Here is a 15,983-nt window from a genome sequence, read left to right as displayed (position 1 = left end):
CTGTCTCTTCTTCTGCTATCTTTATCTTTTTCCCTATTAAATGATAAAGTATTACACAACATATACATAACTGTTGCACAATTTATCCTTTTATATGTATTAATTCACATATTTAATTGGTCTAACGCTAATAAACCGGTAATTATAACACAAATAAACAAATAGCACAGAACTTGGCATTCTAGTCCGATTTATACTATTGCGTCTCGCGAAATGATAAAGGCTACACTGCCGTTGGTCATTTTTGCAGAAGATAAGAAACTGTCTAAGCTTACGATTAATCTAATCTCATCTCTTTAGCCTATGAACGTCAAATGTATTATCAGACCACGATGAGGAAACATTATTAAATAAAATTAAATAGAAAATCTTTATAGATCATTGCCGCAAGATGGATATTATTGTATACGTATGTATACATATAATTGTAAAGTATAATCCACATAAATACAATACACATTTATATTTACTGTATTATTCGATTGCTTTAGTAATTATCGAAATTTCATTAAATTTTGTATTAACATTATATCGCTATTAATATAGAAAGATTACATTATATTAGTCTTACGTGCGCGTTGAAAATTATTATTACTGTATATTGCATTTTTATTATTGCAATTAAATTATAATTAAGATTACACAAAATTTTTCTCGGTTTTCGCATATATTTAAATATGCAAATAAAAATATATAATGGGCGCAAAAGTTTGACTTTAAATACTCTTAGGTAGAGTAATTAAAGTCTTATCAGATTGCTATAATCGCATTGCATGATGTGAAGAAAGCGGGGAAGTACGAGGAATCGATAAAAGATTAAGTGATGATTTATATACTTGAAAATGTGTGAATATATGCGGGTGTGTATGTCTTATATCTCTCTGTTCATATCTCTTGCACAAGTTGAGTGGCTTTGTTACGGATATTAACTTCGTTGACAAGTAATTGTTAATGCGTGTCAGAAAAATTCTTATCTGGATCAGAATAATATTGGGTTATGAAATACATGTAGCTTTAATGAAGTATAATTTAGTAGTAACCCTGCTATTTCATGTTAGGAGCGTATCTCACAATAGGGGACTTTCCTTTACATGTTATGCAATATATATGGTAAAAATGATTAATAAATATTTTTATAAAAACATCGCTAATTTTATAGAATTATTAGCTGTAGTGACTTTAATAGAAACTTGAAATTAAGTACATTTATTGATAATTTCTTAAAACCAGAGTGGTAATGTATTTCATGTATTAACTTTTATGGCGTAAATAAAATAAAATCATCTATAAATTAAAAAGATATTGATAGTTGTACGAGAGAGACTTTGAATTTCTTACATTTATCAATATAATCGATAATTCTACACATTATTGTCAATGAAATTTCATAGACACCACACTCTTTTGGTATAAAAGTATATATTGTATGTAATACGTGTATTGTAACATTAAAACATTTTATATTTATCAACATTTCATGCATTTGTAAATTGAAAATATTAAACCGCTGCTAAATTAAGCATTGTTGTCAAGAGAATTTTCTTGTCCCTCCGGATTTTGCTGATTTAACTTTAGAACACTTCGAGTATTTTTACCAAGAGTCCATAGTCCACTTATTAACCACAGGAAGACACAGGACGAACTAAGAAGGGATGTGAAATAGAGCGCACCTACGTAACTATCTGTAGAATCGTGCACCAAACCTAAAAAAATGTTTAATTTCAATTAAGATAAATAAAGTGGATAATAATGATAAAATAGATAAGATAGACAAGAGGACGCTGTCCCGTTAAACATTATGATTGAAATTAAACATTTAAGAAAATCAGGCTACTCTCATTATGAATTTAGAATTTCTCTTTACCGATAATTGGTCCCACGCTGATAGACAGGATGCCGTTACAAACCATCTGAATACCGGATGCTGCCGGCAGTCTCTCCAATGGCACGTAATCGGGAATGATTAGAGCTTGGAAGACAGCTTTGGTTCCCTTCGCCAGTCCGATGACTAGAGCAACCCCGATCACAATGACGTAAGTATCGCCCCACGTCGACAAAACTGTCAAGAAATTAATGTGAGAAGTGATTTTGTGTAGGGGCGAGTCATAAAACATCGAGAATGCGAACATCAATACGAATGTACATTAACAATGGATACAATGGATACCAATGGCTATCATACACCAAATATGTAGTTATTTTCAATCAAATAGTATTAAAATATATGTATACATGAAGTAAATGTGATTAAGAGTTAATACATGGTTAAAAAATGTTGTTAAATTTAAAAAGCGTGAAGTTGCTTGAATTAAATGTTAACGTCACGGGCTGCTGCAAACACAAATGATTCGCTCAATTGTATTTGGTATTGATTTTAATTTTAAGCATTGAACGAAATATCCAGATCATTAAGACAACTATCTGATAGTTCTCGTTTATTAATATTGATGTTGTTTCAACAATTTTATTTCAATTACGCTGATTTTGTTGTTACAACATCATTTTTTTCCGTGTAAGAAAACACTATCAGTTTTACATTTTTATTAATAAATAATTAATGTAATTAATGTAACAAAACTAATATTCTCTCTTGTTTGTCAGCATAATGAAAAAATAATAAGAAATAAAATAATTAATCAATATTAATTATTATTTTAATGGAATATCAAAGAATGCCAGTTGTAGAATTGAAAAAATGAATTTGGTCCTCATCACCGAATGATACAAACTTAACGCAGATTGTATGATTATTAAATAATATTTTAAATGTCTTTGAATAAAATTTCAAGTGCTTTTTTAGGAAGTTATAAATGTCAAATACAAACATATTAATAATATTTCAATCATTAGGACACGTTCGATCACTGAATTATTTATCTCAGGTGCGATACATTAATCCAGATGTGTACTGCAATACAAATGACAACGATTTCAGCCGCGGTTTGATAAATGTTAAATATTACGATCTCAATGATTTGCGGATGGTATCGATTGTCATACTAAATGTACTTAGCCAGCTGATCAACCCACCCCAAAGATCACCTCGTGAAGAGATTCCTCGCGTTCGTATACTTTATGTGGCGGTACGTACTAGCCCTTCCGAGGATCGATCCCAGCAGGGATATCACATAAAGATTCCTGCATGTCCAGCCGGCTTTTTGCGCCAACAACGGTACGCAAAGACGTCCCGTGATGTCCGCTGCAGCTTGGATCGACATCACCGTAGCTATTGACGTTCTGTCCAGATCTGCTAATTCAGCCAGGACGAACGGTATCGTTGCGTTGAAGTTGGTCTCGGCCACCAGCGAGACGCCCATACCTGTTTTTGAGACACGCGCGTTACATACGTCTCTCAAGAATTTAATTCTAATTCGGCAAGACCTGTGAATTCAGTTGTTCGTAATCTACCTAGAACTATCGCTATATAACGATTATCACGAAGAAGATCGAGATCCATGTTCGTAATAATTTTTCTAAGGAACGAGGCTTGTCTACTTTTCACTTCGGTTTCGTTATTCTTTGGACGATGGCTCGGTTGTCTTTCCTCTTCATTGTTTTCTTCATTTAATAACCGGTTTTGAACGGCGTTATTTTTTACATTTGCTTCATTATCAACACGTGAATGTTCCTCTCTCGATATATCGGTAATTTTGTCTACCAGAACAATCTGCTAAAAATGGAAGAAGAGAGAGCGAGAGAGAGAGCCTTCCAAATATAATCTAGGGTACATTTAACATATTGTTGATGTGATGCAATGAGATGACTGAAATACGTAAAATGAAAACTGGAGGGAATCGGTATAAGATTGCGTCTTTTCTCACGTACCTTTAACTCACCTCTTTCTGCTTTCCAAACGGTCTTAATAGCGACGCACCAATGAGGGAATGCGAGGCGATTCCAGCAAGGATCAGGAGAGTACCAGTCGTGGCAAAATTCTCGAGAAGTACATCTATCAACAGAGGCATTAAGATTGGGCCCAGACCGGTTAATGTAACTGATAGACCCATGGCTACGTTGCGTTTCTTGCGGAAGTACGTGTTCAAGGCCAATGTTGTCGCTGGAAAAATTATTCCTTGGCCTATGCCTGTTAAATATAGGCGTTTTAATTAATGCTATTATCTTTTTAAGGCAATAATGTGCGTAGTTTGTACATAAGTGCTTAGATCTCTCAATCTTTGGAGATTCACGCGAATGCAATTACATCATTGTCTGTTCTTGGTAATTGAAATTACTGGAGCTCGGATGAGGGCTATAATGTTGAGCGCCGCTGCATTCCGAACAAAGAGCACGTTGGAGCAACCGATGCTCTAAAGTACTTTGTGTGCGTGCACTACCACCATGCCTTACTTCTTTATCAGTCTGCGCTCTTCAGTGGCGCTCAGCGCAAATGACCAAGCGGCTCGTCATATTACGGCTCTCATTCGGGTTTTGGTATCCTGTAGCATGAATTATTTACCAATGATCACGCAGTAAGTGATAATAAGAGTCGAGAGTGACACGGCGAAGGCAGCGGCGCAGATTCCGAGGACAACCGTCAGGCTGCCGAAATATGCGACGTGCCGAAAGGAGAATCTCTTCATCATAGGGCCGCTTATCAAACCGAGGCTGCACGTTATTGTCCCATTAAGATGGAGGATCAAACTCGTTTGCGTCGCAGTGATGCCGAGGCTTGCGAAACGTTCCGCGAAGATAAGGCCGAAGCATTGCTGGACCGGAAGCACGGCTAGCTGATGAAGAAAATTGCAGTTAGTCTCGTGAAAATATATCGTTCAAATGTTGCAATATTCGCAACGCATGTAGAACATTGTCCACGTTTTTACCAAATTTTTCATACGAGAAAATCATAATTTCTTAAGTGCACAAAAATTGTAAACTTTTTATAAAAATCATAAAATATCCAAACGTTTTCTATTAACATTAAATTTTCATGGAGAAAAGAATTACCAAATTTGTTGTTATACCAAAAAAATATCAATATTACATGTATCAACAAAATATATCTTAAAAGCTACGACCTTGAGAGACTTCTTTCATAATCTTTTAATGCATTTCTTGTTCGAAGAAGCTTCAAGTTATTAAAAATGGATCTCGATTGCAATAAAAATCGGAGATTAAAGCTACGACAACGGGAATTAATCACTGCCGATTTCTAACAGCGGTCATAGTAATGGAAGATCGACTTACATTGATAACAGTCACGCCGACAACAATCATCCATGCCCAGCCCCGATCTGTTAGGCCACGTGCCATTCTATCAATCATATCAATCACCGCTCTGCAGGTGTCTCATGGGAGTATATGTTTCTAGAGATTTCAGTTGTATTCCGTGCTCGTACCATCAGCAGACTGCCAACCTAGTTGTCCAGACAACATACAATCGCAAATTTAAATCGGGCAAGTGATAAGATACGCAGTGCAGATAAGGCCCCCCCCCTCTCATTTCAATTAAAACTCTTGTTTATTTCGCATTTGCATATAATTTAATATGTATGAATTAAATATCTTTTTTTCATTAGAAGCAGCTGTATTTTCTATTACACATCCACATATTTACACTTTTTATCATAACCGTATAATCTATCATTGTTTCTTCAATTAATTAATAAAATAGCGATGTTTATTAAGAAGAACGAGTCTCGTCGCAATGCAGCTCGGTTAACTTTATCAATCTCAATTATATCTATAACGAAAAATAAAGTTACAATCTTGACAAGACGTTAAAAGAGTAAACGTTGTAATTTTTACCGATAGAACTTATTCGATAAAAGCTTTTTGCGCTACTTCCAACAGTTTTTACAAGCTCACTCTACTTTCGAGTCGACTAACTAGATTGACCTCGTCCCAAATTATTCACGTTTCTTACAGATCCATGATAATTAAAGCAAAGTGACGAAAACAAATGCTGGCTTTGATCGACCAGTTACTTAAACAACACAAAAATCATTATCTGTAGTAACGTGTCAAACTCGTTCTTCTGTTTGCTCATCAACGTCTTAGCTTCTTTATCTGAACCGATGACTCACAATCAGTCGTTCTCCCTTCTTCTCACGCGAACTGTTCACTTCGCAAAGTAAACACGTTTAATCGAGTCGTCAAACGCCTGCGTTGGCGAGCAGTCGGAGTAACATTATTTAATGTTAAGTACAGCCGGAAAATTTTTCAGCACTGACAGTATAATATCACAACGTTAGCACTCACGTGTGTCAATTTCGAAAACATTCATTGATATTTATATCGAACAAGATGCCTCAATGTGGTTTAGTATATAAAGCCAGGAAGCATGTGCTCTGACACGAGCTGCGGACGATCCGGGACTGGCCGAGGAGGAGGAAGCGCAATGAAAACCGGCTCCGTTATTCCATCCGAGACCAAGCGCGATCGTTCGTAATGTTTCCGCTCGCGAGCCTGAATGCACGCACTCGTGCAGTGCTGCGCTCGGGGTCTTTAATTTATAGTCGCATTCAATGCAAATTAATAAACGCGCCTCATTATCTCGCATAAGTGCAACGACACGAGTGATGGCTGCTACATGAGTAACGTCAGTCGCGATTTTGTCGCGCATTAGCGGAGCACTTTGTTGTAATTTTATATAAAAATGCAGCTGCTTTTTAAAGAAGCACAGCAGATATGAAAATAAATATTGATTGGAAGTATTTTTCAGACCTGTCCTGTTTGATAATTCTTTCGGACGACTTCTTTTGAAAACAACGATCAGATTTTTTATTTGTGTATGAAATGGTGACTTGACAAGGAAGTTTTACGGATAAACAGATGAGAAATGAGTTTGTTGCACCTGAAAAAATACACAGCGTTGCGCCTACAATAGATAAGATATCAATGTATCGGAAAGATTACAAATTATGAAGTCATTGAGAATGTACTTTGATTCAATTTAATGCGGGAGGATTTTTTTGCAGGAAAATAATCTTGTTGTGAAAAAAAATTTAATGCACGACTGATGGTTGTTTTGCAATTGTTAGTTTACTAATGATTATACGAGAATTATTAATTGAAGAAGAAATTATTTTGAAAAAGAACAATTTATTCGATCAGCACTCGTGACGTACAAAATCGCAAGGATTCGACATGATTGATAAAACTTTATTAGATCTGTTTCACGAGACTACTATTAAATTTAAAATACTATTCTGTTACGCGCTGTTGTAATTTCTTAACTATAACAAGTTGTCTACAAAAGAGACCATATAAAAATTCAACGCTCCACACAACAAACGTGGTAAGTATCATGGCGGTCATCACGTGAATGCAGATCTTGTAGCTACCACTGACATCTCTGATGTATCCTTTTTTTAACAGAAAATATTTACGAAGAATTAATTTACATCTTATTTCAATACGCGCGAGAAACATCATTATCTCATGTTGCATAGGGACCTACCGATTACAGGACTCATTGTGACCACGCATAAGCCCTTAAACACCATAAATATTCCAACTGCACTTGGTAGCTTCTTCAGAGTACAACACTCGGATATGCAGAGATTTAAATTCACCAATGTAGCGCCACGCAAAAATCCAACTATTACGAGCATTGCAATTAATGGCGTCCTTTCCGATTGTTCCGCTAATACTGTGTGAAAAAGCATTTTTAATGTCTCTATTTATTCATAACTTTTTGTAAAATTTATAAATAAATATATTCCGCAGTTAAAGTCTTCATTTCAATTGTGGATAAATTTCTCCACTTAGTTCAGTAAAAGAAAATTGCTATAGCAATTAAATGTAAATAAACACAATTAAATTTAATTATAATTAATGTATAAACGATTAAAAAATAGCTTTTTTAAATTTAATGAGAAAATTACTGGAGCGCATTAGCCCGACGAAGAAGCTGGAAATCCAAAAGATCATGCGCTTTTTCCAGCCGAATTTGTCGAATAGTGTCGGCAGCAACAGTCTAGCGAGAATGTCGGTGAATGCAGTCAGGGACAGACAAAAGGCCACCTCAGCTTTAGTCATACCTACTCGTCAAGTTCCTACGGGCAGTTTATGTAACTCACGAGCAGTGCCGTAGCGAGGATGTTTGCTGAGATCGGTGTGTTTCGATCATCGAGGTCTCTATAATATTGTTCTAAACAGTTTTGTATGTACGCGCGGGGCGGATAACTTTCAATATTTTCATGTTTAGAACACACGGGAGCCGTTTCAACAACGAAGTAATAGACATCCTTTGCTACGGTACTGATTAAATTATTCGTTTAAAATTCTCTCACCGATGTTCGAAAGAAAGAAAGGAGTCATCAGTTTAAAGTTTGACTCAGCCACGTAAAAGAAACTGCAACCTAAAGCGACATTTAAGTACGTGGAATTTTTTAGAAGATCCAAGTCAAAAGTTGTTTTTATCTTCTTCATAAACGATTCCTTTTCAGGTGAGGTTGAATCGCTTTCTGCGATTTGATCCGTGGTCCACATCGATCCATTTGACATTCTTCGTGTTTCGGTAGGATTTGGTTTCATTAATAAAGCCTCGCTTTCTTGCTGTTCAGTAGGCTGTTTCTGAGAAAAAAATATGTATATTCTGTTAGATGTTACTTTTTGGTATTATTTATACATGAGTGCACGTACTTGTGGTCCGTAATTTAATAAAACTTAATAAAAATTCAAGATATTAAACATTCTGAATCGGTGATAATACAATATTTTTTGTGGATTAAAATAATTACATACTTTAATAGGTGGCGGCGGCGGCGGCGGTTCTTCTAGTGGACGTAACAAACACGATCCTGTCACAGAGTGTAATGCCCATCCTCCAGCAATAAGCGTGGTACCGCGAAATCCATATATGTCCAACAATAGATGTATTAACTGTACAAATAAATTTGTATTTATAAAATATTTTTCCTTTTTCACAAATGTATCACTTACCAACGGTACAAGCATCATTGCCAACGCGACTCCCGCCATAGAAAAACCTACTGCTTGTCCACGTTTCTTGTCAAAGAACGTATTCAATGCGACGAAGGAGCACGCCGTGGCAAGGCCAGTACCCATACCTGTCATAAAACAAATTATATATTTACAAAACGCTAAAATATTAACAATAAATAAAAAGATTCTTTCCGGTAACAATCATTTAAATCAAAAGGCCGTTGGACTAAAATATTATTTGCAAAAATATGTATTTATTGCCAAGATAGCGAACATTATATTATTTATAATAATAGATTCTACATGTACCTCCTAATATGCTGTAGGAGCAAATAATATATAGCATACTATTAGCTTGCGATGTAATTATTAATCCACTACAGCTTAATAAAGATCCAAAAAATGCGACTTGTCGGTAAGAATATCTTTTCAATAATGGTCCGACTAGAAAACCTGTAAATTCATCATTACTCCGATAAAAATAATCTTTTCAAAGACTCTTTTCTTTTGAAATAACGTAATTACAAGTTTATTTATAGATTGTGCGTTGTACAAATAAGGTTTTACCTGAAAAATTGACAATGGCATCTAAGACGCTCATTATAACTGTTGTCCCTGTGGAGTCGACATTGAGATCCTCTAACAGATCTTTGAAAAGCAATCCGAATGATGGATCCAAAGATCGCAAAGAGAGCTACAATTTGTGTTGTTATTAGTAGGATAACACGTTGGTAAAATTTTTCTAATATTATATATAATAATTATATTATCACAAATAAGTAAAGATGATCTTCCATAAAACGTTATTCTGTTTTCACTATTTTATATTTCTCAACATCTCAGTAAAAACATAAATGAAACTTGGAAGACATTTAACATTCAATAACACGCTATGTTGAATAACACAGTGTAATGAAAATAAAGATAAAAGTAATAAGTTTTGCGAAATAAGACCTGAAAAACCAATATAGAAAATTGTTAGGCGACGCTTGACTGGCAAATTCTAATCGAAGAAATTTATTGCGGAAAATATTACCTCAGCCAGGGTTTGAACCTGGACTTCCTAACACTATAAACGGGCGTCTTGCCAATTCGACGTACCAAGTCGAATTGGCAAGACGCCCGTTTAAACTGTAAGGAAGTCCAGGTTCAAACCCTGGCTGAGGTAATATTTTCCGCAATAAACTTCTTCGATTAGAATTTGCCAGTCATGCGTCGTCCAGCAATTTTCTATATTGGTTCATCATGTACTGGCGTCAGATAATTCTTTAAGAACTGAAAAAGTTCCTCAAAAATAATTTTCTATATTACAATTTTTTCTGTATATAACTGTGTGTTTTCCTAATGGAGATTGTTGTCTCATAATTTTTACTTAGGGAGTATGAATTCAAGCTTTATGCAACAATGTAATAACTCCGTTAACACTTACCGTAATTAGACTGCTTCCAAGACAAATGAACCAACCCCAGCCACCATCTAGAGTTTGTCCTTTAGAATTATTTTTCTTATTTTCCGTCATCATCCATGAGAACGATTTTTCACGTGGCGTGTTGTAACTTGTTATCTACCGAGTGCTAAACTGCCCACAATCTTCTTTAAATCACGTCATCACACGAGCGCTTTTTAATCGATACTAATACCACTCACTAAATGCCAATCATACGCTTGCTCGCTACCGTACAGCTGTCAGACTAAGCGTCGAATAATATGCTATTTACTTCTCGCCACTTGTTTCCACTCCTACTCTTGTGGAAAAACACACCGGTCAAGTAGGGGATTTTAAACGATTGATTGTTGTGTGTGTGGCGGTTGATCAAATCACATACGTGGAAGGCTACAAAAATAATAAATAATGTTAGATATTATAATAAACGTGTGTGTTACGTAACGGCAGGGATAAGTTATTTTGGCATTCAGCAAATAGAAGGAGTCACATGACGTGCAAGGCGTAGTTCGGATTTGGCGAACATAAACGAAGAAAATATCTGTTGTATTGTGTCACATGTTACGTCGATGGAAAAGTACACGTGATTTGTCTAGCAAATTTTCTTTAATTTCAATAAGATATCTTTAGTTGCAAGCAATATATGTATACATTATTCACGTTCATTAATTTTTATGGTAACATTATCTAAACTAATCTAAAGCAAAGATAACATACAAAAATTTATAATTGTGTGTAAAAAAGTTTAATTGTATGTTGTCTATATATTAGTATTAATTACAAATAAATTTTATTGATGAAATAATGACGTGACAACTACGAAAATTACTATTATTTTACGTTATCGCTTAAGCATGTGTTGTAGTGTCGCAATTTTTAGTGCCTCAACAGAAACTATGCAAAATTATTACTGGACGCATAACACATGAATAATAAATACAATAAAACTTACCATTAACCGAAAACAATTGGATATTTTCACAAGTTTTTTCGCACGATTTCGTTAACTTGACCGGTTTCGTACATTACTCACTCTTTACTTCTTTTTTATCCTGCAATACAAGCGTTTTTGCAGCTCGTTCGAATGAGTGCTCACAGTTAACCGTTATAATTAGGCAATTATTGTTAATAGCAGTGTCCACTGTGACCACATGTGAATCGTTTGCAACACTGACCGACCTTCGTTGGTTGGACGTTTTATCTGTGTCCACATTGCATATACATACGCGTATAGATAGCATTCACAAGGTGATAGGTTTTCGTTGAGTTTATATAAAAAGCGTTACCTACTTTTATCGATAAAATTACTTACAATAATTACAATAAAGTTCTCACAATATCCCACGATGTAATATACAATGCTATAATTATGTTTGTTACACTGTAAGCTTGTGCGATGACAACATAAATTATTATGAATTATAATAAGATTTGATCTTCAATATTATATTATATTCAGTATATTTGGCACTCTGCGGTAATATGCCGCAATCGATACTATAAATAGGATAGATAAGTACGTTCACAATTACGTTATGACATTCTCTGATATAAAGCAATTGCGCCTTAATGTATGCAACTGCACGAAGTACGCTGTAACTTGGGTGAACGTTGTTTAGGTTTAGTTTATAAAAATATAAAAACAGATTTTCTGTACATTATTTGTTTTTAAAATAAATTGGCGTTACACGCACACACACACGCACACACACATCATCATATTAAATACTATTTTATAGAAACACGTAAGATAATTATATCTTTCATAAAATAAACCAAGAAATTATAATGTGACTTCTATTACGTCTGGTAAACTAGTATTAGTTAATAAAAACCGAAATTATAATGTAGCACACATCACAAGAGCGTTTATTAAAGATATGTATTATAATATGTATGTCATCTTTTTCTCTTCATATTACTTAAACATTATTTAAGAAATTTTATTTCAATCTTTAAGTAATGTGGCCAACATTTTTCTGTAGAATATTCGCAAACTTTTTAATAAAATTATTATGATGAAAACATTGTTAATTACATTCTTCTCTTAAAACTATATAGGTACTTAGTAATATTACATTTTTTTAAGAAATGGGAAAACTTGAAGGAATTTATAATTACGAAACATTGCTCAACTTTTAAATGTTTGTTTATTTGCATTTTATTTAAGAATTGACATAGTTGAAGTAAATGCACATAATAATAAGCTCAGCTATAAATTAGATATAAAGAATGACGTCTGCTACTAGAATGATAGTTAACTGAATTGGAGCGTCAGAGAGCCATTTTGTTTACATTCGCGTCTTCTCTCTCGTGCAATTCCGTAATTACGGATTCTACGGTGCTAATATTTCACTCCTAAGAATGGGTGTTTAATGATGACACTTCGTACGTAGATAAGAGGAACCTCGAAATCGTTTCTGGCATACCCCGCTTAGTCGGAAACTGTCTACCTTCGATTATCGTGGAAGTGTATCGGAATCGTTGACGTTTGCTTTAAATTTATCTATCGTTAATACAATCGTTAATACAAATCTGCTAGGTAAATACTTAATTCTTATCTACTAATCCGGCGTAACGAAAATAGCAAAAATTGTTTAATCTGACTAATTTGGTAACTTTTGTATGAGAAATCTACTAATAAACTAATTAAGGATACTCAGGATATTAAGGATAATACAAATAACCTTATTTAAAAATGTCTTTGTTTAAAAGATTTTTTTACTAATTAGGTTTCACGTCAGTGAATTGACTGTTTCCTGGAAAATTTAAGTTTTTGATTTATTTATTAAGAAAAGAACTGCATTCGATAAAGTAAATTAATAATTTAAACAATAACTTTTTATGTCGTCTATGGTTGATAATTTATCTCTGTCGGAAGTTATTGCAAAAACTGAATGTAAAAATATATTTACACGTACATTTTTCCGTCTTGACATATTTATCCTTTGTCAAATATTTTTTCTATGATTCTTCCTTATTTTGTGAAAAACGTAATGTTCTTTAATGTGTTGAAATAAATCAGGAACACGATTATCATAACATGACGGCGACAGACGTCAACGGTATGACAATAAATACGCCCATCATCAACAACACTGTCGAAAATGAAAAAAAGAGCGCAACCGCAAAGATAGAAGAACTAATAAATGAAGAGGAGGAAATTACTTTGGAAGATTTGGCACCAGACGGTGGCTGGGGATGGATGATTGCATTGGCAATGATATTAATTTTTGTTAGTATAATAATACATGTAATACATATAATAATAATACATAGTAAGTGATATAATAGCGCTCAGCTATTGAAACAGATATACATATCACTCTTTATCCATAAAGTATATTTGCTTAAAAATTATTTCAAAAGCTTTTACAACGCCAACGCGAACGATTTTGCATATAGTTATGTAATTTATGTCTTTTCCCGCTGTTCTAGTTTTCCACGATGGGCCCCTCATCGTCATTTTTTATAATCTTCGGCGATTTCCTCGAAGATTCCGGGAAGGCGGGCATGGCGTCGAGCATGTTCAATTCCGTCTTTATGATCTCTTATTCTATTGCCAGTAAGTGCACATGTGACATATGTTTAATAATCAAAATTGAAAAAAAATAGCAACATTTTGTAAATAGTGCAATAGTTGCGGAGAAGATGTGTGGTTTTGCAATCTTCTCATCAGTATAAGACTTTTGTCGGAAGAAATTTGCAATCCACGTGATAAGAAGATTAAGTGACTCTTGAAATAAGCGTCGTTTTCTGCTCTTATCGACGTCATCAGTTAAGCCATCAGCTTCTTACTGCAAATTTGCGGCTTTTACCGCCGACACTTTGTACGAAAGATTAAATTGTATAGCGCACGTATTGAAGTTTCAATCCGGCACACATCTGCGATGTTTTCGATTGTAATACGTTTCTGATGCACAAACTTCTTACAGCGCATGACTCAAATCTAACTATAATCGAACTCTTGACTTACGAAAAACGTACGGTATATTTTGTTATCACATGTTCGTGGAGGATATCGCAATTATCAGATTAGGGCAATATTTCTAGTGAAGGAATGCGCTTTTACTGTCACTGGAAATCTTTACATCGAGTGCAAAGAAAATTTTTACTATGAAAAATTGAATGAAGGTCTTCAAATAAAAAATTAAATAGAATTTTACATCTATATCTTGTTGTCGTTACACAATGTATATGCACAGTTTTATTTAAATTTAATGTTATTAATATAGAATATCGTAATATTTTTGTAATTTCTTTATTCTGAAAAATGTACGTTTTGATACTTTTTCGGATCATCCTCAGCAAATTGTGAGTCGGATCGGGTGGTGATGTATATTTTTGTACGTAGTTTTTGTTATTTGCTGAGGATGATCTGAAGACCGCATCGAAACGTACATTTTTTAGAATAAAGAAATTTAAAGAAAAACGAACAAGTTTTTTTTGCACTTTATTTCCGCGCCTGGCTCTTACTAGCCCTTTTTCCCGAATCTTTAGTTTGACTCGCGGCTTTTATTTAACACTAGAACAACACAAGCGCGCGCTTCGCGCAAGTCGAAGTGAACGACTCGAAACGAGATCGAAACATAAACTGTCAAAACCGCGAGTCGAAGAGAACGACTCGCAACAAGATCGAAACTCGATCGAGTTTCGAGAGAGCCAATCGGCATCGCGGAAAAGCGACAACAATGAACTCGCAACACCTTTTTTAGATAGGGATTTTACTAGCGAAAGAGATTCGAGTGGAAAAATAATGAATGAGCGGAACATTCAATTGTTTCTGTGTCGCAGTTTCTGCGGCGTTTAACAACAAGTTGAGTGGTAGTGCAAAAAGAAAATTAAATACTGAAAAGTCTAAAAAGCAACAAGAAGTGCTTGATAAAGTTCAAAAATTGGAGAATTTCTTTGTGCAAACACAAAAACATGTGTCTGAAACCGAAAATTCAAATAATAATGTTGAAAAGTGAATTACTCTTAAATTTTTATCGTACAATAATCGTGTTTTCAAATTCTTGAGTAATCAGACGCTCACATTTAGTGGATGTATTGTCTGGCCGTTCTTTTAAATTTATAAAGCGTCCTTATTTATTTTATATATCTGTTTTATAATATCTAATTAATCTATTATATCTATAGGTCAATAGATCGATTTGTTATTTTAAGAAATTCACACTATTATACATTGAATCATAAGATCTTAGATCTTATTTTTGAAATATGTTTTCTGGTAACTCTCGAAAATTTAAATATTTCTTTCATTTTCAATCGCGTGAGTGTGGAGGAATTGACATGACGAAACGATATTGAAAACAAATCTAAAGTCTTGACTATTAATATTACGACATCTAATACATTAAAGATACCTGATGAAATTAAAATCAATGCTAATGAAATTGACGTTAAAAGCGGAAACATGGAAGGAAGGCTTCGCATTATTTACTTATACAGGGTGAGTTATAACATTTGTCCACGAGCTCGTGAGAAGGTAGAACGGATCGAGATGAACAGAAAAGTCCTGAAACATTTTGCAATTTTCGCAATAGTTAACGAGAAAAAAATTATCGAAAATCGTCGTCTTTGCCCTGCCCACTGTCCAATTCGAGCGCGTAGCGAGATGTGACCGCCCGGCGATCGATATTGCCTGGCG

At 34.4% G+C, this 15,983-nt stretch overlaps 2 protein-coding genes across 2 annotated transcripts in view; one reads left to right on the top strand and one right to left on the bottom strand.

The window, feature by feature from the left end:
* Positions 1-63: 63 nt before the first annotated feature.
* LOC105559003 lies at positions 64-11,524 on the bottom strand. The gene is made up of 18 exons (XM_012006989.1): positions 11,286-11,524; positions 10,319-10,723; positions 9,457-9,583; positions 9,199-9,342; positions 8,887-9,014; positions 8,689-8,826; positions 8,235-8,517; positions 7,827-7,982; positions 7,400-7,591; positions 7,145-7,304; positions 6,146-6,165; positions 5,185-5,285; positions 4,457-4,727; positions 3,837-4,084; positions 3,409-3,670; positions 3,092-3,319; positions 1,865-2,059; positions 64-1,703 (listed from the first exon to the last, which is right to left on the bottom strand). The coding sequence occupies exons 2-18, from the start codon at positions 10,409-10,411 to the stop codon at positions 1,516-1,518; spliced, it is 2,934 nt and encodes a 977-aa protein (XP_011862379.1). The 5' UTR covers positions 10,412-10,723; positions 11,286-11,524; the 3' UTR covers positions 64-1,515.
* A 1,217-nt stretch (positions 11,525-12,741) lies between these two features.
* LOC105558991 (monocarboxylate transporter 9) overlaps positions 12,742-15,983 on the top strand; it is a 9,431-nt gene continuing 6,189 nt past the window's right edge. Inside the window, exons 1-3 of the mRNA XM_012006974.1 lie at positions 12,742-12,875; positions 13,359-13,568; positions 13,772-13,898. Coding sequence (XP_011862364.1) covers positions 13,377-13,568; positions 13,772-13,898 — 319 coding nt within the window. The 5' untranslated portion in view covers positions 12,742-12,875; positions 13,359-13,376. The remainder of the gene's footprint in view (positions 12,876-13,358; positions 13,569-13,771; positions 13,899-15,983) is intronic.

This window comes from Vollenhovia emeryi, unplaced genomic scaffold (assembly GCF_000949405.1).
Source record: "Vollenhovia emeryi isolate VEMERY1.0 unplaced genomic scaffold, V.emery_V1.0 DF939295.1, whole genome shotgun sequence".
In the NCBI taxonomy this organism is placed as follows: domain Eukaryota; kingdom Metazoa; phylum Arthropoda; class Insecta; order Hymenoptera; family Formicidae; genus Vollenhovia; species Vollenhovia emeryi.
Note: the sequence above shows the minus strand (reverse complement) of the source record. Positions and strands in the feature narration are given on the sequence as shown.

What these genes read in the sequence shown, in the direction of transcription:
- LOC105559003 (XM_012006989.1), bottom strand. Translation starts at nt 10,411, where the DNA reads ATGATGACGGAAAATAAGAAAAATAATTCTAAAGGACAAACTCTAGAT. An exon ending in TGCTGAAAAATTTTCCGGCT is followed by an intron (nt 5,286 to 6,145) that starts GTACTTAACATT and finishes TACTCCCATGAG; the next exon opens with ACACCTGCAGAGCGGTGATT. An exon ending in TCGGCGTGACTGTTATCAAT is followed by an intron (nt 4,728 to 5,184) that starts GTAAGTCGATCT and finishes TTTCTTCATCAG; the next exon opens with CTAGCCGTGCTTCCGGTCCA.